At 39.6% G+C, this 27,522-nt stretch overlaps 1 protein-coding gene across 2 annotated transcripts; it reads right to left on the reverse strand.

The window, feature by feature from the left end:
- SMC2 (structural maintenance of chromosomes 2) lies at positions 243 to 27,451 on the reverse strand. 2 transcript variants are annotated; one of them, XM_021381148.1, is made up of 25 exons: positions 27,191 to 27,451; positions 26,365 to 26,610; positions 25,302 to 25,451; positions 24,530 to 24,652; positions 23,585 to 23,623; positions 23,324 to 23,434; positions 23,109 to 23,153; positions 22,380 to 22,613; positions 21,540 to 21,689; positions 20,656 to 20,889; positions 16,916 to 17,075; positions 16,159 to 16,276; positions 15,267 to 15,405; positions 14,960 to 15,079; positions 14,469 to 14,673; positions 13,797 to 13,932; positions 10,811 to 10,935; positions 9,829 to 10,022; positions 9,414 to 9,557; positions 8,965 to 9,159; positions 8,204 to 8,404; positions 7,366 to 7,482; positions 5,522 to 5,682; positions 1,716 to 1,863; positions 243 to 823 (listed from the first exon to the last, which is right to left on the reverse strand). In XM_021381148.1, the coding sequence occupies exons 1-25, from the start codon at positions 27,269 to 27,271 to the stop codon at positions 698 to 700; spliced, it is 3,702 nt and encodes a 1,233-aa protein (XP_021236823.1). In that variant the 5' UTR covers positions 27,272 to 27,451; the 3' UTR covers positions 243 to 697. The 2 variants fall into 2 exon arrangements, with proteins under 2 accessions (XP_021236823.1, XP_021236824.1); XM_021381149.1 differs by lacking the exon at positions 27,191 to 27,451 and adding an exon at positions 27,126 to 27,176.

Genomic DNA, 27,522 nt, shown 5'->3' on the forward strand with positions numbered 1-27,522 from the left:
CGACAGAAGGGAGCCTTGCTGCTGAGCGTGGGTCAACTTCCCGCTGCTTGTGTGCTGTGGTGAGTGGCTGCTGCTCAGGTGCTGTGAGCAAAGATGTGTACCTTGGGGTTTTACACCAAGGGGAGGACCACAATGCAATGTCAGCATGTGTTGAGTCTGTCCCTATAATCGAGGGATGTGATGTGTTAAACTAATTATGCACTAACAGGTCAAAAGCAGCAAGGAAGGAAAGCAAGGAGAAGTTTTCTGATTAATGATATTTATTAAAAACATCAGCAAACAACAAAGTTGGCAGTTAAACTGCTGCCCACTGTATTTCTCACAAATAAGTAAGTAGGTTACACAGCTTAAAGCTTACAGTAACTTATGTATTCATACATCACTTTAATTGATAACAAGAGCTGAAAGCAGTATCTTGGTTTGTAGCAGGTTTTCTGAAGCTAAAAACACTGCAAGCTGCATCCCACCTTTCTGATACAAAGGCTCCAGTGGGCTGCCAGGAACTGCATTATTAAAAAAAGCTAGAAACTATTAACTATGATTTACTCGAAAGCAGATTACTTAAAAGAATCAAGATAAAAATTACAATTTTTTTTTTTTTAAGAAGTCATTCTGGGGATTCCTATAGTCAAGGAACACAGAATGTTTGAGTCATCATTACTGCATCATGTGCCACTCAGCTTTGTAGCTACTGGCTTCATTCAGTAGCTGCTTTTTTTAACTGACTGTGTCTTGAAACTGTGGATATACCATCCACAAACTTGGTCCTGTAGAGGACGTTGGCGTTGTTAAACATTCCATCCTTCAAGGACACCACAAGGAACTGCAACAAAACAGAAAGTTTGAAGTAAACGCTGCTGTCCAAATAAAGATAAAAAAAAATAGGAAAGACTTCAAAAAAGAGGATTCCTTTCCATTCACTTAGGTATTATCTTTCTGATATTTCTAAAAAAAATTTTAAAAAGGATATATTTATAAATCACTGAAAGCCTCACAGAATGTGCTGGGCTAATACACACCAGCGTTTTTTGTGTTTATCAGTTATGGCTGTGATCAATCCCCAGTGCTTGGTCTCCTCAGTGCAGGATGGCTGTAGCACCACAACACAATACGACCTTTCTTCAAGCATCAACCACTGGGGAAATGTGGCCATGAATTTTTGCAAGAATGCAGGATTATTCGTGCCCCAAGGCTGTAACTCTAACTGCTTTACAATACTGCTAGCAGCAGGTGTTTCTCTCTTTTCTATCAAAATTTGGAAAGGTCACGTGTACCGGCAGGTAAACATGCTACTTTTCACTCAGAGGAACACATTCCGTCAGTTCTATAGGTGGGTAGGCCACAGTGATCCCAAGATCCTTTCCACAAGTGCCTGTCTTACTTTAAAACATTTTTCATTTTAGACTGAAGAACTGGAGCAAGAAAACAAAAACAAAAAAACAAGCAAACCCCAGTATGTGGGTTATGTCTGCAACTGGCTGTCCACAGATCGTCTTCCTTGTTAGTACTTGCTTTTTTCAGCCACTGCAACCTCACAGAGGTAATGCTTAGAAGTTTCAGTTGCCAAGCCATAAGCCAAATCCAGCTGAAATGACTCAGGAATAAAATATGCAACTACAGAATAAAATACTTCAGCAGCTGAGAATTCCCAGATGCTGTCTGCCTCTGAAAATAACAAAGCTGGATAAATAGTCACAGTAGTTTCAAGAGCATACCTGGGATTGTCTGAAATGAGCATGAAGCATCTGTCCAATATTCTGGGTATGAGAGAGGTCAAGGGCGGCATCCACTTCATCCAAGATGTAAATTGGAGCAGGTTTGAAGAGAAGGATGGCTAAGATCAAGGACAAGGCCACCAATGATCTAATACAAAGAACAAGAAAGTAAGTTATGTTTTATGCTCTTGTTTTAGAGACTTTCACTTACTTATTAAAGCTATTGTCTGTTAGCATTAAAATGCTCTCTGAAAAGCAGATTCATGCTGTGAGTTCTGGGTAGAGAGAGACAGTTACAGTTGCTGCCACAACTTTTAATTAAGAAATGTGAAGCCTTTTGCTAGAAACGGTAATTGTTAATTATTGTTTTATTGGCAGAGCAGGTTGCTTGGGTTATGAGCAATCTCTCTTCTAGAGCACTTTTTTTCCTCTTCTACAGCAAGAGAAGCTCTAAGGAAAGCACTGAACTGATACTGGATGAAGTAGGTCACCCAGGAAAGGATGAAGAAAAGGCAGAGATATCTGATCCTTTGAATTTTTTTTTAAGCCTCATTTTTTAATATTAATGATAGATCTTGGGCTGCCTGGTCCTCTGAATTGGAGGACCATGACTCAGGGAGTAGTTGTTACATTCCATTTGTGGTGACTGGAATTGTAAGGGAAGGGTTATATCAGCTCAGTGTTCTCAAGTCCATGGGCCAGGATTCCCCATGGCTCAATCCCAGGGCGAGCGCTGTTCAGCAATTTTATCAGTGATCTGGATGCAGGGGCAGAAGGCATCTCAGCAAGTCCGCTGGTGATACTGAACCGGGAGGAGCTGCTGACTCCCTGGAGGGACAAGAGGACTTGCAGAGGCATCTGCGTACACTGGGCAATCAGCAGCAGCACACATTCTAAGGAAAACGCCCGGTGCTGCGCCTGGAACGAAGCAAGGCCGGGCACAGGCACAAACTGGGAGACAAGCAGCAGGAGAGCAGCTCTGAAGAAAGACCTGCGGGCGCTGGTGACAGCAGGCTCAGCATCAGCCAGTGAGCTGCCTGACTGGAGTGCTGTGATGGATGGCTACCAACTTTTTAAGAGAGATAGGCAAGGCAGGAAAGGATGTGGTGTAGTTCTCTATGTGAGAAAGAATGCGAATGTGTGGAAATTAATGATGGTGATGATGGGTTTGGGAGCTTATGGGTCAGAATAAAAGCAAAGGCCAGTTAAGACTGACATTATTGCGGGAGTCTGCTACAGTCCACCCAGCTAGGATGAAGAGGTGGATAAGATACTTTATAGACAGCTGGGCGAGGTCTCAAGGTCACCACCCCTTGTTCTCATTGGAGGACTTCAACTTCCCAGACATCTGCAGGAATGAACTTCCTGACACAGCTGGTGAAGGAGCCAACAAGGGGAAGCAAAATCCTGGACCTGCTCCTTGTTAACAGAGAAGGCCACGTGGGGGATGTAAAGGTTGGAGGCCGTCTAGGGCAAAGTGATCATAAAATAATAGATTTCTCGATCCTTGTTGAACCACAGAGGAGAGCCAGAACTGCCACCTTGGACTTCCAGAGGGCAGACTTTGGTTCAGAGAGTCCCTTGGGTGGCAGTTCTGGAGGGCATGGGAGCCCAGGGAGGCTGGGAATACTTTAAGGAAATTATTTTAAAGGTGCAGGAGCTGACCATCCCCAAGTCACGGAAGATGAACCAATTAGGTAGGACACCAGTCTGGCTGAACAGAGACCTTTGGCTGGTACTCAGGAACAAAATGAAAGTTTATGGTCTTTGGAAGAGGGGAGAAGCAGCTTATAAGGATTACAAATACGTAGTGAAGCTGTGCAGGGAGAAAATTACAAAGGCCAAAGTCCAGCTAGAACTGAACTTGGCCACTAAGGTGAAAGACAACAATAAATATTTCATAATATTTATATAATATATATATATATAATAAATATTTCATAATCCATGAACAGTAAGAGGAGAGCTAGGGAGAATCTCCATCCCTTGTTGGACACAGAGGGGAACACGGTGACCAAGGATCAAGATAAGGCTGAGGTACTTAATGCCTTCTATGCCTCAGTCTTTAATAGTAAGACTAGTTGCTCCAGTGGCACACAGCTCCTTGTGCTGGAAGATAGGGATGGGGAACAGAACATGCCCTGCATAATCCATGAGGAAATGGTTTTGGACCTGCTCCGAAAGCTGGACGCTCACAAGTCCTTGGGGCCAGATGGATTGGACCCTAGAGTGCTGAGGGAGGTGGCGGATGTGGTTGCCAAGACACTCTCCATCATCCTTTGACAGTCCTGGCTAACTGGGGATGGAAACTGGCAAATGTGACGCCCATTTTCAAAAAGGGCCAGAAAGATGATCCTGGTAACTACGGACCTATCAGTCTCACCTTGGTGCCAGGGAAGGTGATGGAACGGATAATCTCAGGAGCCATCACAGATCAATTAAAGATCAACCAGGGGATCAGGCCCAGTCAGCACGGGTTCACGAACGGCAGATTCTGCTTGACAAACCTGATTTCATTCTATGACAAGGTGACCCGCTCAGTGGATGAAGGTAAGGCTGCCACTGTGGTCTGCCTGGACTTCAGTAAGGCCTTTGACACTGTCCCCCACAACATCCTTATGAAGAAGCTGGCTGCCCATGGTTGGGAGGGGCATATGCTCTGCTGGGTGAAACACTGGCTGGATGGCCGGGCCCAAAGGATTGTGGTCAATGGAGTAAAATCCAGTTGGCAGCCAGTCATGAGCGGTGTCCCCCAGGGCTCGGTACTGGGGCCACTCCTATTTAACATCTATTATTAATGATCTTGATGATGAATGCACCCTCAGTAAGTTCGCAGACGACACCAAGTTGGGAGGGAGTGTTGATCTGCCAGAGGGTAGAAAGGCACTACAGAGGGACCTGGATAGACCGGATTGATGGCCCAAGGCAAACTGTGTGAGTTTCAGTAGGCCCAAGTGTTGGGTACTGAATTTTGGTCACATCAACCCCAGGCAACCCTATAGCCTTGGGGAGGAGTGGCTGGAAAGCTGCCTGACGGAAAGAGACCTTGGTGTGGTGATGGACAGTCCGCTGAGCATGAGCCAGCAGTGTGCCCAGGAGGCCAAGAAGGCCAATGGCATCCAGGCTTGGATCAGGAATGGTGTGGTGAGCAGGACTAGGGAAGTCATCCTGCCCCTGTACTCAGCATTGGTGAGGCCCCACCTCAAGTACTGTGATCAGTTTTTGGCACCTCAATACAGAAAGGACATTGAGGTGCTGGAGCAGGTCCAAAGAAGGGCAACAAGGCTGGTGAAGGGCTTGGAGAATATGCCCTACAACGAGAGACTAAAGGAACTGGGGCTGTTTAGGCTGGGGAAGAGGATGCTGAGGGGAGACCTTATTGCTCTCTTCAAATACCTGAAAAGTGATTGCAGTGAGAGTGGGGCTGGTCTCTTCTCACTGGTGACAGGTGACAGGAGAAGGGGAAATGGCCTCAAGCTGCGCCAGGGGAGGTTTAGGTTGGATATCAGGAAAAACTTCTTTCCAGAAAGGGTTGTTAAGCACTGGAATAGGCTTTTTAAAAATTTTGTTATTACATGATAAGCACTGCCTTCTTCTAAGTCAGGTTCCTCTTTGAAAGGAACTGAATTAATAGTTCTTTAAATATGAAGCCAGGATGGAGGAAGATAGAATCCCTGACTTGACTGTGGAAAAGATTAATTTCTTTTTTACTATAGTTCTGAAGTGTAACTGGCTAGACATACCGACTATATCCACAACTACAATAGAAAAAAGGCAACAAAAAAAACCATCCACAGTTTACTAACCTTTGACCTCCGCTAAGTTCCGTTAAGTTTTCCTTCCAGATGTTTCCTAAGCCAACCCTGAACTCCAGACCTTCCAGGATATTTTGCTTTTTAGATGGTATTAACATAGCTTTGGCTCCTGGCAGAAGCATCGAGAAGATGGAACCGAAGTCTTTGTTCACCTAGAAGTGGGACCAGGAAAGATGTATGAGCACGCTTGGAATCAAAAGCACAGTGATAAAAACTTAGTGATGGGCAACACTGTGCTCTAGGCTTCTTCATCAACTTAATTCAATGAATTCTCTTGTCTTCAAGTTTAGAACATACAGTGAGAAACTATTAGCATATGGAGTATTTTATTTCAGCTGTACTGGAAACAAAGCAAGCCTAGGCAAGTACGTAGCACAATTTAGACTGAGCATTTTAAAATAATCAAATAGAAGAAATACTGAAAGGCTTTTTGTGCTCTATTAACTGGGTCAATGGTGATGCGAGGCCTCAGATTTACCACCCGCTTAATTATGATTTCTCCTTATTAAAGGACTATGAAAAGCATAAGCATCTTGTAGGAGGACACATTAGCATCCTCCCAACCTCAGCTCCTCCAGGATTACTTAAGCAAATGTCATGTATTGAGTGGATTTTATTTTTTTTAATAAACCTAGCTCTTAGGTCAAGGAACGCATCCGAGAATGTACTTATTCTATCACAGACGATACTTTTCAATACAATTCACTACTTTTTGTTGAGTAGGACTGTGTAACAAAAAAGTGCTGTTTTGTCAGTGGTGTCTTGAACTTGAATTATGAAAATTGTTTCGAGCATTTTACGTTATTTGACTTGGTATAGTCAATTTTCTCAAAGGACAAAAGGGTATTAGTCCTCCTGGTACAGCGGAACAGAATGTGTCAAGAGCTTTCCAGGTAGAAAGGGAAAAGGAAGATTTCATACTTTTGTTATAATTCATGAGAGAACTAGTAAGAAAGCAGTGTTTGGACAATGGAAACGTAATAAGCTGTTTTTCTGTTCACCTGTTCTGTTCTGTATCACCTAGCCTATCAGGGACAGAAATAATAGGCCAGGTCCACAGACACACATTGTATGCACCTACAAGGAGCTAGAGCCAGAATATTTTAACTGTAGTCAAACATCTATTTATACAAACAAAAAAGGAAAGTGGAAGTTGGACAGAACAGCAATTCCTTTCATTACCTAGAGGGAGCCTACAAGAAAGCTAGAAAGGAACTGGAAGACAAATGACAAGAGTGATAGTTTTTTTTTTGTTTTTTTTTTTTTTGTTTTTTAAACTAAAAGAGGATAGATTTAGATTAGATACAAGGAATGAATTCTTTACAGCAAGGCTGGTGAGGCACTGGAACAGGTTGCCCAGAGAAACTGTGAACTGCCTCCCCTCTTGAAGTGATCAAGGCCAGGCTGGGTGGGGTTTTGAGCAACCTGGTCTAGCTGTGTCCCTACCCATGGCAGTGTGGTATGGAACTAGACAATCTTTAAGGTCCATTCCAACCCAAACCATTCTGTGACTCTGGGAAATACAGTCTTTGTAAGAGGCAAAGGCTTCTGCATGCCAGGAGCTTAACTTTTATTTTTGTGGGCACTAAAAGAAAATGGTAGTTCTGCAAATTTGAGTCTGTCTCCACAGTTCTCAGAGAATTCATGCCCTACACTGAAAAGTAAGCTTAAACATAAGAAATGGAAGTTGCTGCTCTGTAATTTAAATAATAGGCATAGAGATCAGTTCTAGAAAGAGACAAGTTTTTTTCATATAAATATGCAAAATGGTGATCTAAGATGAATCTTATCCTCAAGATAAAATACATGCTAAAATTAGATTTCAAGCAACATACCTTTTCCCAAGCAATGTGTAAAGCTTTATTTTTCTTTCGGTCAAGCTCTTCAATAGTTGCAAGAATTTTTATCTTGTCATTCTCTACAATTCTCTTTTTCTTCATTAAGTCATTGTACTTATGCAAGAAGAAGAGTGAACAAAGAACAAAACAGTGGGAATGTGATTAAGAAACAGCAAAATTAGTCACAAGATTGAAATCCAAAGCACCTGTACGCAGGATTTAAATTTTAGGGTATTGTTTGCAAATTAAAGTGTTAGAATTTTCAACATTTGGCAAAGGTGAAAAACAGTATTACTCCAGAAGTTGTATTTTGTTTAAAAGTTAATCACGCTTCATTTATTTTTGTATACAGGAAAGAATACTTATGAAGGCACGTAGGAAGAACAGGCTGATTCTAATCAAGAACCAGTATCAGAAAAATTAGGTCAGTGAATCAGTCCTGAGACAAAACTGGAACACCGTCAGGATACACATGAATCTAAGACAACCCCAGAACATCTTCAAGCTACCTTCCTTCTTTTCTTGATCTGCAGCCTTTGACAAAATACTATACTTAGCCAGATACTGTAACAGACACAAAGCCTGCCTAATGCTACTGCTGCCAGCTTAGAAAGGGCTGTGGTAGGGAGGGATGAAATTATTTTTAGCTTTGTAATTCAAAGTAATGTATAACTTAGTTTACTAGTACACAAGTAAGTAGTTCAAAATATAAAACTAGTGTGATCTAACAAAAAGCTGCTATCTCATGAGGATTACATTTAATTATAAAGTCACATTACAAATACAATATACCCAAGCTGCCCAATTTTTGAAGGTTAGAATGTGGAATGTTTACCCTCTCCTCCGCCTCAGAAAGCAAATTCATAGCTCTCATGTTCAAGGACATCTCCAGCTTCTGTTTTTTTGTCAGCAGTTTCTGCAGCTTCTGACCTGCTTCTTTAGGATTGTTGGCTTCAAAGTCATAAGTTGTGTTTGGCTGACCAAAAAGCTCTTTTTCTGAAGCTATCCACTTATACTCTTTCAGCAGTTTGTCCAGCTGTACACAAGAAGACATGCTGATGCTTTAGTTTATTTTTTAAAATCTGAATTAAAACAGAACAACAACAAAACCCAACCCACTACTATCCTAAAATTACTCTAAAGCATTAATTATTTTACTCCAGTGCAACATAGGTGGATCCCTTCACCCTTCATGCTATTTACAAGACCACAGAGGGACCAAGACTTTGGGGGAATCGTCACGTATACTCTTCCATGTTATTTGGAACATATTTTTCTGTATCTGGACTAAACCATAGGCACTAGTATCTGGATTAGTTTCTTTAATTGGTTACCCAGTTTGTCCATAACATCAGAATGTTGGGTTTTTTTTTTTCCCCATTGATCACCTTCTTTCACTCAGCTTCTATGAATCCATACTGATAAGAAATGTTACAATTTATAGTTTCCACTCCTCCTCCGAGGAAAAAATTTCACATAAAGAGTTGCAAATAAAATAGTGCTTATTATTAAAAAAAGACTATTTCCTTCGCATAGCGTGAAGGAAATAATCACTCTCAGCCACAAGATGCAAAGAAAAGCACAATTCTGAAATACCGTGGAAGTAGCATCAGCAGTCTCTTGTTGATACTTGCTGATGTCATGTTCTAATGCATTAATGTTGAGCTGCAGTTCTTTATTTTGCTCTCTGTATTTCTCTATCTCTGCAGATTTGGCTTTAATATCTTTAGTTCGTTCTGCCATTAATTCCTTTTGCTTGGCCAGATCCTTCTCCACTTTCTTTAGAGATTGCTGTTAAGAAAATCAAACAGCTATTAACTTCTTACAAAAGCAGTTATATAGTTGTTAGGAGGACACTGAAAAGCAGAAGAAGAAATTAACACATAGTAATAAAGCAAAAAAATAAACAACTCCTGCCAAGGCTAAACATAATTTAGCACTATCAAGAAAATCCAAATAACAAAAAAAATATACAGTACAATATAAGTTTTACGAGATCCTCAGTAACGTCAAAGCTGATAATAAAACATAGTATTCACTTTTACCTTTGTCTTAAATGCCTCAGATTCCAGAACATTGACTTGATCCTGGAGGGCCATGATTGCTTGTTCTGCTGCCTCACTCTGTTTCTTATATGAGGCTTCTTCTTTTTTTAGCTGTTCAAGTTCCAGAACTAATGCTTCAACTTCCTAGACAGATGTTTTCAGATTTATTAAGGTTACACTTCAGTGGAAAGAATTAACATTCAATGGGATAGAGTAAATACTGCAGAAGATAACACAATACTTGCTCTTGGGTTGAAGGGAGCAACACCGCAAAAGCATCAGAAATTTCTACATGTCAGTAACTACAGAGTAATACATAAGTTGTAAAGTTGAGAGGATTAAAACTTCAGGATAATAAAACTAGCTTCTGGAAACACTGTGCCACTGAGAAAATAGCAACAAATGTGAGATTTACCTGCTGCTTTTCTTTCATTTTTTTGCTTGAATCGTCTGCTTTTTTCTTGGCGCTATTTAGTTTCTGCTGGGCATTTTTTATTTCCTTTTCACGTTCTGCTTCTGCATTTTTCATTTTATTCTCTAGTGCCTTGTATTTTTCTTCAGCTTTCTTTTGGCTCTCCTCAGTTTTCTTTAATATCTCTTCACACTCCACTGAATCAAAAGTACAGTACTGAGATTGAACAGCGCTCTTATCCTTAAGCTTAAATCCTGGCCTCTCTCTGAAATAAGAGTCTTAACCTCTACTAGGAAAAAAACCAGTTGCTTTTTGCCAGTTACTGAGGTCAGCTATTTCAATAATCCCTGAGAAACTGTTACCAGTTATTTGTAGGGCACCAAACAGAAAACCAGTCATTACAATTAACGAAAAAAAGGGGCAAATAAACGTCTAACCGTTGGAACGAGAAGTAACCCATGAAACAGCTACCTAATCAGATATGACCTCATCCTTCATATACTAAATACTTATGTATTATTATTTCAGTCCATTCTTTTCTTTAGCTGTTTTACTTACTAATGCATTTAATTCCTTTTACAGTTTTCCTTAGTTACATAAATGGTGATTATTTCCACAGTTTTATCATTCAAATTATTTTTACAGCTAATCTACAATGTCTCCTGAAACAGATGGCTTGAAAAAAAAAACAAACCACACAAATAGAGGAATAAATGCCTTTTAGAATGTCCCTACAAAGCCATTTTCCTTTTACTTTTAAGTATATGGAATCCTTAACAAGGACAAAACCTTTAGAAGGGCATGAAAAACCTTATCTGAACCCTGCCTGGGTTTGCCAGCTGGCTATAATTCTATGATATACTCCAAAATATAAAGCAAATATTTTCAAAGCTATTTTTTCCCTTGGCTGTTTGCTGCTCAACTGCCAAATATCTTTCTCTGCAATTAGCTTTCAGCTGCAAGATAAAAAACACATTTGTCTCACCAATAGTTTTCTTCAGAGCAAGCAGGTCTTCCTGTTGTTTGTGATAAGCACTTTGCTGAATCTTAGTTTGCAGTAGCTCTGCCTCTTCAGACTTCATCTCCCACTGCTGCTTCAGATGCTGGTACCTTTGAAGACAGTGATGATATATGCTGATATAATGAGCATATCATTTCAGTTTCAAGTTGAAATAAGTAGATCTAGAAATGCTTATATTCCCATTCCAAAGCGACAGCTATAAGCGACAGCAATTATAACTATAAAACAAATAAGCTTACATTTTATAGAAGACTAACAGATCTTTATAAAAATACAGGTACGTAAATATATAAATTCAGATACGTTTAAAAGTAAGATAAGTAACTTATTATACATTTAACTCATTGTTATGAAGCCCTGGTAATATATACTAAAAACAAACAAATGGAACACAGAGCTTGGAAACAAATCAGAGCTCATGTTTTTCCAGCCAGTATTATTAGAAAATCATTAAACAAACAAACAAAAAAAAATGGAAGTAAAACTCATTTCTTCCTCTTGGTCATATTTTTGGAAATCTCTTATGACTTAATTCCAGCTGGTAGATACCATACTGCCCAACACTACCTTCTCATGGGATTTTCTTAGAACTGACTAAATATATCTTTTGAATTCTGATTTTAAAAACACAACCAGTAATAAGGAATAGCTGAAAATTCAAACATACTTAAGATTATTTAACTTGAATTTGTACAGCAATATCACTCAAATATTCATTCTCCTTTAGGATCTTTACTTTTCCTTGGGGGAATAATAAGAACTATCACAAACTGAAATTCTTGATGGGTATTACAAAATAAGGGAAATAAACAGGAGGATATGGAAATCATGGTGCAAGTAGAAATTATGACCTAATTGCTATCAGCAAAAGATAGTGCAACAAATCACACAATGGGAATATTGCAACTGAGGGCTACAAGATTTTTGGGAGGGACAGGCAGGTCAAGGGTTGCCCTCTACGTTAGGAAGTGGAGAGACTGAAGAGCTGCCTGAGAAACACCCATGACCAGGTTGAGAGCTTGTGGGTTAAAATTACAGAGCAGACCAATAAGGAACAGCTGGTGGTCAGGGTCTCCTACAGCCCTCTGATAAAGGGGAGCCTGTTGACAAGGCCTTCCTGCTTTAGCTACAAGTGGTGTTGCACTCCCAGGCTCTTATCCTGATGGGGGTTCTCAACCATCCAGATATCTCCTGGGAGAGAAATACAGTGGGATGCAAACAACCCAGGAGATTCCTCAAATCCACTGAGAATATTCTCCCGGTTCAGGTATTGGATAGACCAACCAGAGGTGAAGAGTTAACTGAACCTGGTGCTCATCAACACAGAGGAGCTCATTAGAGATTAAGATCAGAGGCAGTCTGGACTGTAGCGACCATCCCTAGACAAGTTTGTCATCTTGAGAAATATGGATCTAGCAAAGAGTAGAGTTGGGACTCTGAACTTCAGGAGAACTAACTTCCAGCTGTTTAAGGAATTACTGGATGAGATCACCTAGGAAGCTGTCCTTTGGGAAACAGGAACAGATCATAGCTGGCAGCTCTTTAAGGGTGCCTTTCTTAGAGCACAAGAGCTCTCAATTCATGAGAATAAGAGATGAGCAGAGGAGGAAGGAAATCAGCATGGCTGAGCAAGGGTCTGCTGGTCAAACTGAGGTAAAAGAAGGAAAAGTACAGGTAGTGGAAGCAGGGATGTGTGGCCTGAGAAAAATACAGGAATGCTATCTGGACGTATAGAGATGGGATCCGGAAAGTCAAGATACAGATGAAACTAAGCTTGGCAAGGGACGTGAAAAATAGCATGAAGAGATTCTACAAGTATATTGATCAGAAGAGACAGGCCAAAGAGTGTACTCCTTCTAATAAATGAGAAGGGAGTACTGGCAACAAGAGACATGGAGAAAGCTGAGGCACTCAATGAGTTCTTTGCCTCAGTCTTCACTGCCAGTCAGGCTTCCCATGCCTCTCACATGCCTGAACATTTAGGTGAGTGGCGAGCAAGAAAAATCTGTCCCACTGTAAGAGCAGAGCAAGATAGAGACCACCTCATAGCACTAAATGTGTACGAGTCTAGGGTGCCAGTCAACATCGCAGGGTCCTGAAGGAGTTGGCTGATGTGATTGCCAAGCTGCTCTCCCATCATTTCTGAAAAATCATGGTTGTGATGCAGGATTCCTGGTGACTGGAAAAAGGGAAATATCATTCCCTTGTTTAAGAAAGGTAGAAAGAAAGACCCAGGGAACTGCAGACTGGTAAGTCGCATGTCTGTGACCGGGAAGATCATGGAACAGATCCGCTTGGAAGAGATGTTAAATCACTTGCAAGGTGAGGGGATCTGAAACAGCCAGCATGGCTTTACCAAGGACAGATCATGCCTGACCAATCTGGCAGCCTTCTGTGATCGAGTGATGGCATCAGCGCTCAAAAGAAGGGCAATAGATGTCATCTGCTTGGACTTCTGCAAGGCCTTTGATGTGGTTCCAGACCACAACCTTATCTCTACATTGGAGAGATACCAATTTGAAGGTGGGACTATTCCATGGATAAGGAATTGGTTGGATGGTTGCAACCAGAGAGATGTGGTCAGTGGCTCTATGTTGAGGTGGAGGGTGGACACGAGTGTCATCCTGTAGCAGTCTGTTTTGGGAGTGGTGGTCTTCAACATCTTTGAGAGTGGCTTAGTGGAACGGAGTACACCCTCAGCAAGTTTGCTCATAACAACAAGCTCAGTGGTGCAGCAGACAATGGAAGGAAGGGATGCCATCCAGTGTGACCTGGACATGCTTGAAAATGCACCAGTCACAATAGAGGAAATACTTTATATAGAGGAATCCTTATTTTCTAAATATTTATTTCTGAACAGGCCCTATCATCCCCCTGGAATATTTATTTACGTGAGATGTCTTTATAGTGACATAAGAGAAATAAGACATTTTTACATTGCAAACCTTACTTTTCAGCCGCATTCTTTAAGTTTGCTAGCTCTTTCTCTACAGCTTCAAGTTGAGACTTCTTTATTTTAAGTTTGTCTTCAGCTTCTCTCATTGTTTTAAGTTTAGACAATATTGGTGTAGTATGTGAGCTTGCACCTGTTCAGAGAAAAAAATAGCAAAGTTAATCTAATTGGAATTAGATTCAACTCTGGCAAATGATGAATTGTAAATATAGGCTACGATGCAGGTTTAGTTCATGATTTGTTTTCATTACAAAACAGAAAAAACAGCAAAGCAATCATTCTCAATGGAGAGAGACTACAAATTAATTTTGTGAAATCAAACAACTTCACATAATGTCATGTATCAATTTACCTCAAATTAATTACGAAATACTTCAAAAAATGCTTGAATTCAAAGCATTCCTTCCAACCTTTTCCAAGAGGATTCAATAGCCAAATAGAGTTTTAAGTATCTAATATAAAAACTATATTATATTAATAGTTTATCGTTTTTTCCTCGTCTAATTGTAGTCTTACTTCAGTGTACAGCCACCATACCCTTTCTCAAAGATGATGTTATCTCAAGTATAAGTTTAAACAAAAATGTCTCTTTCCACTTTTAAATATGCAGAGAAGTAAACAAGTTAACAAAAACACAGAATTATTATATGAATAAAAAATAGTCATTGCCTCCACTAAGGGTGCCCTGGGGGTCAAATATATCTCCTTGAAGAGTAACAGTTTTTTTCATTATTCTTTTGTCAAAGGTCACTTTCTTAGCATTATCCATGCTGCTACAGACCAGTGTTGTCCCAAAGACATATTCCATTGCCTTCTGTAGTTCAGAATTGTAATCAATTAGAGAAATGGCTATATGCACGTCAAGATGACCAATCTAGAAATAAAGTGAAATGCGATTAGTATGCCTTAAGCTACAAGAATCTGATCTTGATAAAAGTAATTTTTAAAAACATCATTGCATTTTAAAACATAATTTCAGTTAAAAGCGAGATAATTAAAATCCATCTAAATATTGGACAGTTCAAGGATACAGAGGGACAAGAAATTAAGATACTCTCAAACTCTACAGAAATAGTATGGCTGTTACACTATGCTAAAAAAAATTAAAGAGAAAAAAAATAAAAAGGCGTACAAGAAAAATACAGTATTTATTTACATACCAGGCGTTTGGCCAGTGTGATGATTTCTTGTCCAATACACTTGGCTGCAATTTTGTTTAGTGGAATGACAGTGTACCGATGCTTTAGCTGACCCTTTTCTAAAATCTTTTTGCCAGTAGCCTAGAATGAGAAAAGCTGTCTTTCAGAGCATATCTGAATATAAAGACAATATGGTATTCCAACAGCATAATTTCATCAACAGTATCTATGTATCACACTTCTGACTTCATTTAAACAGGTACATGGGACCAAATCACCTCTTAGGCATTAAGTCACTAAGCACGTGCTTCCTTAGTGACACACATACCTCTGTGTCCACAACAATGTTATAGAGTTTTCCCCCAGCCACTGCTTCTAGGGCTTTTGCTGTGGATATGTCTTTCACAGTGATAAGAGTTACAACAAGGCCTTTCACGTAGTTGGGATTCCAATTATTATCTGGATTTCTTAAAAAAAACCAAAATCAGTTATGATAACCACATGTTTGGTACTCTTTCTGACATCTTCAAAAACTGTATTAGAAACTACTATTGTTAATAATGGTACAAGAAACTCTAGTCCTATCAGAAAAAATAAACAGGAAATTATTAGTTTAACCACTTCACAGTAAGAGACTTCCCAGTAAAAAGTCAGTTACAAAGCCAACAGAAGAATGTCCTTCCTGACTTTAGTATGATTTGTTCACACAGTTCTCAACTGATTACGATCTGGGTCCTATTAGCACAGCTACAGGAGGATGCTCTGCTTGATTTTTACATAAGAAAACTAATCAGAGGATACATATATTTGTTTGGTGGAGACTTCCACAGAGAAAGTTCATTCACAGACCTCAGACAGATTGAAAATTAAGGATAATATTTTTGCAGGTTAGACTGTTGGATTACTATAGTTTCAGCAGCTGAACTTGACTTGTAACTTGCAGCACCATGTTACAAAACTTTTAAATTCACATTATCTTGATGAGGTTGTGTTTCAAGAATGCCTGTATTCTCTTCCCTGCTGCCCATTAATTTAGCTAGTACTTCCTGACTTATTAACCTGTTCACTTGCCTCAGATAAGAGAATCATTATTTACTGACAATATGAGGAAAACAACTGCCAAGGAATCGATTGAATAATTTTTAAAGTTTCACGATTCATGCATAAAATGCACCAAACAGCACTTTAAAATGTATTTCAAGATGACACGGAGATCTTACTTGTATTCAAACCGTAGATGAGGATGCTTTGATGCTATACTTTCACACAATTCACTCAGACAACTGATCTCAGAACTCAGTGTCTTCTTTTTTGCTAAATGGGCTTCTTGTTCTGCTTCTAGAGTTGAAAACAAACAGCATAAAAACTTCCAGACTACAGAAACATAGTAATTTAGAAATTAGTACTCTGCTCTGTTTATATACATATCTAGGGAACAGCTAATTGAAAAAATTTCTAAAATTATTTTAAAATTTCAATTTTAGACAAATTAACACTTTATCAAAATCAAATACATAAAGAGCAAAAAGTATAATGTTCCCTAAATATGAATTGAATAATATCCTAAATGTTATTAATAATAATATAATAAATATATAAATAATATATATGTAATAAATAATATCCTAAATATTAATTCCCTAAATATGAATTGAAGTCATTTCAGGATTATCAGTTTACACTTTTGTATATCTTCTACAACAATTATCACCTGCAATAAGAAACAACCTTTAAGAAGTTTTATACAGGGAAAAACAGGAAGAAACAGGGAAGCTGGTCACTTTCCTAAGTTTAAGTCTGAGCTTTGTAAGCATTAGCTTGCAGTATTTAAAACTGAATCATTTCAAACTACTTCCTCTGGAACTCTGACCAGATAAATTTCTTCATGCATGAAAACAGTATACTTGTTTTTCCTGTTTCTTCTATATTCCTTTCCAGATCCCCACAACCTTATGCACCAAAAGCCTATATACAAACCTTCATATCTCAGCTTTTTCATTTGATCCTCCAGTTTTTCTTTTGTTTTTCTGATAGCTTCAAATGCTTCTTGGTCTTCCTTGTAGCCTCCATCCATCTTTTTAACTTCAGCTTGTTTTGTTTTCAGCTCCTGCTGTGTATATTTCAACTTCATTTGGGCCTATAAGAAATAAGAAAACACGGAACCAGAACATATTTAGGGGGAATCTTTGAGTACAGATTTAGAACATATGCACCAGCTAGGCTCTCTCTTAATTTGTAAAACTCCCATTGTTTGTAAGAATGGCAAATAACAGCCTTGGCCCTTAAAATTAAAGACATGGGTGATTCAGAGATAAAAGCATAAAATGTGTCAGAGGGGGGTTTCTGGGTGCCAGCACTCTTGGTCTGTGCGTGCTGATGAGATGCACCTATCTTCACAGAGGAAATATTTGATCTGTTTGTAACCTCGCGAGACTGATTGAGAGGGCTTCAAACTAAGATGGGTCAGGGAGGGAGACTGCATTAGAAACACTGAGGCACGCCAAGGGATGGTGCAACACTGTCTGGTGGTGGCAAGGCTAACGGGAGCACCTATGCCGCTCCAGGAAGCATTGCAGGTTGTGGAACACAGATGAAATGCCTACATACCAAAGCACACAGCACGTGGAACAAACAGGAGAAACTGAAATATGTGCTCCTTTCCCAGACCCATAATACCACTGATATCTGTGAGATTTGGTGGGATAAGTCCCAAGACTGGAGTGCTGGGATGGAGGGCTATTGACTGCTCAGGAGCAGCAAGGTAGAGACATTGTGCTTTACATATGGGAGACATTAGACCACATGGCCACTGCTGTCAGGGGTGACACAGCAGAGAACTTTCAGGTGAGGATTAAGGCGGCAGGCAATAAAGCAGATGTCATAGTAGTTGTCTGCTGTAGACCACCCACAGTTCAGCTAATCTACAGAGAACTGGCTGAAATTTTGGGATCAGTCGCCCCTGTATGGGAGACTTTAAATTTCCAGACAATCCAGGAATATCACACTAGGACAACAAGCAAGCTTGGGAAATTGTTAAAGCATGGTGAAAATAATTTCCTGTTGCAAGTTCTGAGTGAGCCAACTAGTAAAGTTGCCCTCCTAGATCTGTTGTTTGAGGCATAGTCAACATGGGTTTATCAAGAGAAAGTGTGGAGCTAGAAGCTGGATGCAATGATCCTTGTGGCTCCCATCCAAGTTGGGATATTATATCACGGTGTCTTCTTCTATGATAAAACCACCTGCTTGGTGGGCAAAGGGAAGGCAATGGATGTAATCTGTCTGGATTTCAGTGAGGCCTTTGATACTGTCCTTCACAGTATCCTTCTGGACAATTGTCCAACTACAAGATGCCAGTGTTGTTCAGCAATTTTATCAATGATCTGGATGCAGGGGCAGAAGGCATCTCAGCAAGTCCGCTGGTGATACTGAACCGGGAGGAGCTGCTGACTCCCTGGAGGGACAAGAGGACTTGCAGAGGCATCTGCGTACACTGGGCAATCAGCAGCAGCACACATTCTAAGGAAAACGCCCGGTGCTGCGCCTGGAACGAAGCAAGGCCGGGCACAGGCACAAACTGGGAGACAAGCAGCAGGAGAGCAGCTCTGAAGAAAGACCTGCGGGCGCTGGTGACAGCAGGCTCAGCATCAGCCAGTGAGCTGATGCACCCCACGCCTTGTGGGGTGCATGAACCGCAGCACAGCCAGCCAAAGAGCTGATTCTCTCACGAGATGTAATGGTACTGTGGCCTCACTTTGAAGTATTGTGTGCAGTTCTGGGCTGCATCATACAAGAAGGATGTTACAATACTTGGAACTGTCCAGAGCAGGGCAACAAAGCTGATAAAACTGCTGGAAGGCATGTGAGTGAAGACTGAGGACACTTGGGAAATCTGGCCTGGAAAAGAGAAGGCTCAGAGGCTACCTCATTGCTCTCTACAACTCTCTGAGGAAAGGAAGTGGAGAGGGAAGTGACAGTTTCTTCTCCATGGCAGCCAAGAAAAGGACATGCGGGAATGATACAAGGCTGCACCAAGGGAGGTTCAGACAGGACATTAGGTTGCATTTATTTACTGTGAGTGCAGTCAAACACAGGAACAGACTTCCTAGAGAGGTGGTTAATGCCTCCAGCCTGTCAGTAGTCAAGGGGCATTTGGAGAATGTTTATAATGCTCAGTAATGTGCTTTAACTTATGGTTAACACCTAAGTGCTCAGGCAGTTGGGCTTGATGGTCTTTGAGGGTCCCTTCCAACTAACCTATCCCTCAGTAGTCAGTCCATCTTGGGACCCGTGCTCTTTAGCGTCTTAACAAATGACATATTCAGTATGATCCAGGGCACTCTCAGCAAGTTTGCTGAAGACACGAGCAGAGTGGTGCAGTTGGTATGACAGAAGGAAGAGATATCATCCAAAGGGACCTGAACAGGCTTGAAAAGTGGGCACACACGAACCAAATGACGTCCAACAAGGCAAAGTGCAAGCTGTTTTGGATCATGGCAATCCCAGACACATATACAGACTGGGAAAAGAACTCATTGAGAGCAGCTCTGCTGAGAAGGGCTTGGAGATCCTGGTGAACAAAAAGCTGGAGCCAGCAGTGTGTGCTTGCAGCCCAGAAAGCCAGATGTATCCTGGGCTGCATCAAAACAGGGATGGCAGCAGGGAGAGGACTGTCTTCTTGTACTCTGTCCTTGTGATGCACAACCTGCAGTACTATGTCCAGGCCCCCAGCACAAAGAAAACATGGAGCTGTTGGAGCAGGTCCAGAGGAGCCTATGAAGATGATCAGAGGGCTGGAGTACCTCTCCTGTGAAGAAAGGCTGAAGGAGCTGGGCTTGTTCAGCCTGGAGAAGGGAAAGTTCCAGGGGGACCTCACTGTGGCCTTTCAATACTTAAAGAGAGTTTATAAGCAGGAGGGGAAAGGGGAAATAGTAATAAGACAAGGGGGGATGGCTTTAATCTAAAAGATGGCAGATTTACATTAGATGTTAGTAAGAAATTTTTTACTCAAGAGGGTGGTGAGTCAGTGGCACAGACTGCCCAGAGAAGCTGTGGATGCCTCCTTCCTGGAGGCATACAGGCCATCACGCAGGGCATTGGAGCTTGATGAGCTTCAAAGGTCTGTTCTAACCCAAGCCATTCTATCATTCTATGAACTATTCTACTGCACTTACTTGGATACCATAATTTGTATTACCACAGGCACAGTATCAAAGAAAGAGAAGAAAAAAAGTAAAATATTGTGGGACAGATCCAGCCTTGTTATTTTTCTCAAGAGTTTTTCCTTAAATGAGTCAAGGAAAGTGCACTTTTATCAAAGAAAATTTTTGTTCCACCATCAAAACAACCACAGCAAAAGTTTCCTATCTTAAGAAGGATGCAACATGTGTTTCAATGAGACTAGCATAAAATGTAATTGAGAAATTCCTCCCAAACTCTCTGTTGAGACATGTTTGATTCTATTAGTTTAAATATAGACTTTAATTTCCTATTCTAAACTTCCTATTCTATACTGTCAGTCATCTGTATTATGTCTCAAATACCAGTTTCTGTACTTCCTCAAGGCAAAGTTGTAACTTTTCCCTATATCGGGCCATAGATTTTCTTATTTTAAACAGCCTGCTTAATAAAAAAACTAATCTTAATGCCTATGCCAAAATACCTTGCATAGATATTCTACAGTTTTTCCAACAGTGCCTCAGGAGAGATTCGACTCTTACCTGTTTAGCCTCTGTCACTGCTTTGCTAATCTCATTCTTGCAGGTCATCATCTGGTCAGCAAGAGAAGTTCCTTGACCATTGTCATTGCTATGCAGGCCAGCAGATACAGCATTAAAATGCTGTTGTGCTGTGGCTAAAGCTTCTGCATCTTTTTTACTTTCTTCCTGTAAACCATTTAGTCCTTCCTGAATCTTCTTTATTTCCTTTTCCTTTGACGTGAATGCATTAGATTCCTTTATCAAAAAACAACAATAATAACAAAATATAAAAAACCCAAAACAAAAAGCAAAAAAAAAAAAAAAAAAGAACCCTATAAACTTTAAATTTATGCTGGTAAGTCAGATGTACAGCTATGTTTAGTTTCGCCAGCAAAGATTTTAAAACCTTCTGTCAGTTTTCTTGATTTCACAATCTGTTTTTACATATTTCAAGTGTGCACTTGCCCCATGAGGGTGCTCAATGCAACATCTACAGCAAAAATGAAATAGAGATGAAATGGTAACTGCACTACTAGGAAAAACAGCTCTCTGTAAAGTATTTACTGTTCCTATTTTAATAGAAATGAATTAAATGTCAAGAATAGGAAGCAGATGTTTTTTCTTTAAGAATAGCAAGTCTCCTGAATGCAACGGGGATCTCCTCCCAAAATTAAAACAAAGTTGCCAACAGCAGCAAGCTGGACTTTCTTCATAAATGCATATTTGTTTTTAGTGGGAGTCTACTACCTGTGCCATGCAAATCAGGTAACACCCTTACCATTTGTTTCTGCCTTCCTGTTGCCATTCTTTCCAATCAACTTTGAAGAGGTAAGGAAAACCTGCTGTCCCCTCTCACTCTGAATTACATCAGTATTTAAAAAGAAAATCATATACAAAGGGCTTACCTCCTGCATGATTTTCATCAATTCTTTGTGCTTTTTCTCTTCACTGTGTAAGTTTTGCTTTCTGTGATCAAGATCACTGCGTGCTTTAGCATCAACTCTTTGGAGTTCTGAAAGAGCAACTTCCAGTGAAAGTAACTCAGCACCAAATTCCTACAATCAGAAACAACGAAAATTTAATGTATAAAATTATCCAGCATTTAAGATTTCATCTTCTGTTCACAGCTATGCATAGGAGATGCATTTCTGATGAAGAAGACTCTAAAACAAATGAGCTAGAACATCTCTTTCCACAGAAATCCAAACCAATCTGAAGCCACTGCTAGAGCCTAGCGGTAGTTACTGGGGGATGCTGTCCCTGTAGTGGACATGTAGGAGTGGCACTTATGCATGAAAAGATGCCATGGGGTACTCTGTACATAACCAATTTTTCTACCTCTGTAACTAAGGTCACTAGTCGACTAATTTCCATTGGACACACAGAGTGGAAATATCAGGGAAAAAATTTATCATCTTCAGTTATTACTCAGTCTCACTTCAGTGCCCAACAAAATTATCTAGATCATTTGGGGAGTTACTGAGTAGGACTCTGATCCTTGCAGGTTCCTCTCAGCTTGGGATACTCTATGATTTACAGCAATTGGAATAAAGTATTTCAGACATTAAAGTTTCGTAGATAGCCCTCTTAGGAAATGGCCAGTAATGAGTGAGCAGTGGATAATCTAAACAATCCATCACAGGACGAATAAAATTGAAGTGTGTATTACCTACAGAAATAATTTCCTTCTCATATACTTCCTTCTATTAATACTTTCAGATGAGCATATTTGTGTTCTCACTTACCTTATCATTTTTCTTTTCCATTTCTGCTATTTGTTGTGCAAGTTCCTTTACCTTCTTCTCATTCTCAGCCATTGATTCCAAAATGTTCTTCATATTTGCCTGTGCTTCCTTTAAAGCATTAGCAGAGCGATCTTTTATCTCTTCAGCACGACTATACTGAAAAGCTACATAGATGCGTCTTAAATTCTCCACTTCTCGTGTTATTTTTTGGTACTCTAGATACGATGCTCGTGCCTGTAAAGATATAGATTGAAAGAAAATAAAAATTAAAATTTGGTGGAAAAAAAATTGAATTAGTACTGTTATAGAAAACTTCTAAGCATTTCTACTGAATTATTATTTGATAAGGATTCTCCATGCTAAGTAATATTCAGTATTGTACATTGCAAACCTACTTAAGAAAATCTTCAATAAAGCTATACTGGTACAGCTGATTGTATAACAGAAACTCCACTTTAGGCAACTTTAAAAACTAAGATAAGTATTTAGCTTTTATGTTTTCTACTTCTCTCATTTGCTTCTTTCTCCCAACATTCGTCTCCCAGATTTCTCGCAATTCCTGCAAACCACACTGTCTGTACTTGGGCAGATGATAAACTTTATATCTCCTAAATGATTCCACAAAGGCTGAAAATATCATGTCTTATATTCCACACACTAGTTCAAGGTAGTTGAAAGTATTTCTTCAGTACTTTAAAGCCTCTTACCACTTTTCTGAGTATTTCATACCTCTTTCAGTTTCTCTAGAGTTGGACTGATCTCTTCAGCTATGATCTGAAACACAAACCAGTATTCAGATTTTTAAAACTCATGTAGCATTAGTATCTACACATATAGAAACACATATGGAAGTGAAATAGTCTACAAGATTTAAAAAAACACACTGCATTAGTTATACAGTATCTTTAGCCAATAAAGCATACATTCCCACATGTAGTACCAACCCTTCGAATTTCGTTCAGTTTGGCTTCCTTCTTCTCTATGGTTTTATGGGCAGTCATTTTCTTGCATTCATACATCCTAGTACCAGCTGCTTCTTCAATCATAGCTAGAATCTAAAATAAAACAATTGGACAGAATTTTAATGATTTTTATTATGTCAAGTTGGTTCAACCCAAAGCAAGTTGAACATATTATCTCTCTATAACACTTTCCTATCCAGAAAAAAAGAAAAGAAAAAAAAAAAACATTCACAGTTCTCTCACCTCTGTTGGCTTCATATTTAGAACTTTAGTAATTCGTCCCTGGTTAGAGAAAGATAAAAGGAGAATTACGATTGTGTACAAGGCTATAGTAGTAAAAAATAAATTAAAACCCACATACTCATTTTATACACTATATTACAAGTGTTCTTTTTGACTGTAATTGTCTTTAAAGTTAGTTTTATAAATTGTTTTGTTATCAAAATTTCAAAGAAATAATAAGTCTCTTCTTCAAGCAGCTTGAAATGGCCTTTAAAGCTTCCTCGTATGTCCTTCACATTATTGCTCGTGTCCAGGTAAAGTGGAACTGTGTTTATTTTGTTCTGGAAGTCTTACTGACATCTTGATCTCAAATAACATCTTAATTATAGATTGGCTGCTTGGTAATTTGGCTCATTTGTAATGGGGTGAGGGGGGAATAAAATGGGTGCAAGACTGACTTTGTTTTAAAATAAATAATTAGGACAACTCCATTTGAAGCAAGTAAATTCTACTGTTTTGCTATTCCATGTAAATCTATCAAGGGTTGATTTAGTCCCTCTATTAACACTTACAAGTGTCTTTTCATTTGGTCAGCTCATCTTTATATAACTGGGATTTAAGAAAGCAAGCATATTAATTTCATACAAAATATTGTCTACGAAGGAATACAGCAAATAAGGAAAAAACAGTTTTTATAATGTAATAATAAAGGAAACATCTGTTAGAGAGACCAAAAGGAAAACAAAATTGGCATATGTTTTAGAAAACATATTGCTATAAGACAAATGAGGAGACGAAAGAAAGCAAGGGCTAAAAATTCTGTCAGGATCATACTATGCTGCTCTAAAAATCTCAGCTACTTAATACGTATTTGATTTTCACTTGAAAATTGCTTTTCTTTAATAATAAAAAAGTTATTCCACAAACTTAGTGCCACTCTGAATTTTAGAAAGATACGCATAATACCTGCATAATAAGGAAGTGAGGGTTATTGACATTGAGTCCGACAGAACAAAAAAGATCCTGTACACGATTGTTGGAAGCATTCACACCGTTGATAAGATACTTATTTCTACCTCCAACAATAACCTAGACAAGGAAAAGAAACAGAAGAAGCTTCAAGTGATTTAAAAGTGGCTTGATATTACAAGAAGACAAAATAAATAATAGAATTAAAAAATCAGAGCAAATCCCATGTACTCCTGTTTTGTGTGCACATACCATACAGGACATAAAAATAGATCTGACAGATATTTCAAATGTCTTTTTAGTCCTAACTGAACCTTTAAGTAAGATCAGTTACAGAGGGTAAAGATTTGTTCAAGACTGACAAGAAATTCCCAAAATATGCAGGTTTTCTTATGAAAGTTCCATATTCTTGGAGACAGAATTTAACATAAAGTTCAGAAATGAAGAAGAAAGCCACAAGATAGAAAGTTAGAACTTACTTAGGAACATCATTTCACTACTATGCTTTTGTACAACTGCATAGAAAAGATTTGTGACATATTGCATCTAATTATATTAATCTTATCTCCCAAGTAATTGCAATTTTTAAGCTAGTACACTGGTTTCACTTCTGCACTTTTTGTAATAACACTGTAGAAACATTGCCTCAGTTGCAAAAACTCAAGGACTTTAAAAACTCTCTATTTTCCTCTTGAAAAGTCACTCTGTTGAGTACAGTAAAAATGTATGCAGTTTTCTGAGCAAATAAATATGTATATTAAGTGCTCACCTGCCTGGTGATGGTGATCTCATCATTATTTTCAAATCCCAGTGGACTCTGTTTCTTGTCAGAGTTATCAAATGTGATAGACACAGTTGCTTTATTAACTCCAGCTTGCCCATTTTTATAAACTAAATCATGAAGGCTTGACGCTCGCACCTAAATGTGTGGAACAGATCAATACACTTTTGAAAGAAATCAAACCGCTGCTGCATTCTTCTGTTTTGGTGAAACAAATGAATACTCTAGAGGTCTATCTATATTGCTGAAGATTCAGGAGAAAGAGATACCAGAGATGCAGGATGCTAGTGCATCTAGCAATGGCAGAACATTCAAGATTTAGTGAGCTAGAATTTGCCAGTTGTTTCTACATGATATTCCTGATAAAAAAAATACAATGAGTGTTTAAAAAAAAAAAAAAGCTAGATGATTTGCTCAGTCACTAGTTCCTTCACGTAAGGAACATTCATAATTCGTAATGCAGTTCACTAGAAAAAGAAACTGAATGTGTTCCTTGGAGGTCTGCTGGATTAATCTAGAGTTAGAATGAGGGGGGAGGGAAGGGAGAAAGTCAGGGCAGCGATTCAAACTGGTCTCAGCATGTGCAAATTTTTCATTTTTTTTTTAAGTAGCAAATGAGGCACATCTTTTAAACAATAAGTCATGGCAATAAACCAGATTTTTGCTTTTTTTTTTCTTTCCTTTGGAACATCTTGGTCAAATTTCAAAGACCTGGTGTAGAATTGTAGAAGTTTTTTTTACAAATACACAAGTTGGTGCCTTTAGCTTCAGAAGAATTTCAGTTTCAGGCTGCTGCCCTTTAAGTGAGCATTTTTAGCCTAAGTTGTATACTTTGCACTACTGCAGCGTACTCATGAAATTAATTCAAACTTAATAAGAACAAGCAAAAATGGTAGAAACACAGTTTTGCATACTGAAAAATCCAAACAAATAAAACAATTTTTTGACAGAAATGATACTTTGGGTCTCCCACTGGAGATTTCTCAGCAGACTAAAATGAAAGGTTGGTGACACAAGGGAGACTTCTCTTAAATTCACCCTCTCTCTTTACCTGAGATAGATTGGAGATGCCCAACAGGAAGCAGATAGAGTCCAAGATGTTGGACTTGCCACTACCATTCAAGCCAGTAATGGCATTGAATAATGGATCAAAATCACGGATTTCCGTCCTCTGAGCATAGGATTTAAACCCTTCAAGTACAATTGATTTGATGTACATCTTCTTTAAGCAGTCAAGGGGCCAGGTTGGTGTTTCCCCAAGGAGTAGAATGAAAGGCCTGGATTTTAATTCTACATGCTTTGAAGGAAAAAAAAACACACACACACACACAAAATAAACAGGTTGTATTGAATGTCTAATACAGCTACACATCTGAGAAAAGGGGACTAGGCATTTTAGAACACAAATAGCACACATTCTTAAACAGAAAATCACAAAGGATCGCAGATCCAGTAAGCATCCCAACAACCCTATGTACATCAAATTTTTTAAATAACGTGTCTTCACTCGCTGCTCATTGCTATATCTAAACGCACTCTGCACCACAGCCCACTCGTCACGACGCTGGCCGTTACGGCTTTTGTCCCATGTCGGGCCGGGAGTTGGACACGATGATCTCCTTTCTAGTTTGGGTTATTCTATGACTCCATGACAATTTGGGGCCCAAAAGGAGGGGGCTCTCCCCGCTCACTCACTGCAGATTCCCACCCACCGCACTGGAGCCCAGGTAGACACGGCCATGCACCTCGGCCGACATAGCCCCGCGCCCGTCCCTCGCCCCCACCGAACCTCCTCCCCCCCCGCAGCCCTACAGGTGCCGAGCGAAGCGAGCCCTCGCTGGCTACCGGGAACCGCCGAGCCCCTCTCGCACACTCACCACAAACACCGCTACCGCCGTAACCAATGTTTGAATTTTGGCGCCGAGAGGAAGCGGAGGTTGGAGGAAGTGCCCGCCCATGGCTGCCGATTCCGCTGCCTGACACAGAGATGCCGGCTTGTCCTGTCTGCTATCCCCATGAAGTGAAGAGAGACGTTCAATCCGCTTATTTATTTTTTCAGACAAAAATAGAGCGTAGTGAGAAAGCAGACGTTCTGGTTGAGAGGGTGAGAGGCGCCATAAAGTCAGGCGAATGCGAAGGGCAGCCCCATACTCTGAAAGACCCCTGCATGCCTGTCAGGCGGAAAGGCGCAGCGGGGTCCTCTCAGATC

Source organism: Numida meleagris, chromosome Z (assembly GCF_002078875.1).
Source record: "Numida meleagris isolate 19003 breed g44 Domestic line chromosome Z, NumMel1.0, whole genome shotgun sequence".
NCBI classification, from domain to species: Eukaryota; Metazoa; Chordata; class Aves; order Galliformes; family Numididae; genus Numida; species Numida meleagris.

Coding starts and splice junctions, on each gene's coding strand:
- SMC2 (XM_021381148.1), bottom strand. CDS start 27,271: ATGGGCGGGCACTTCCTCCAACCTCCGCTTCCTCTCGGCGCCAAAATT. Junction 15,080..15,266: donor ACATTGTTGTGGACACAGAG/GTATGTGTGTCA, acceptor TTCTCATTCTAG/GCTACTGGCAAAAAGATTTT. Junction 824..1,715: donor CTCATTTCAGACAATCCCAG/GTATGCTCTTGA, acceptor GTTTTGTTGCAG/TTCCTTGTGGTGTCCTTGAA.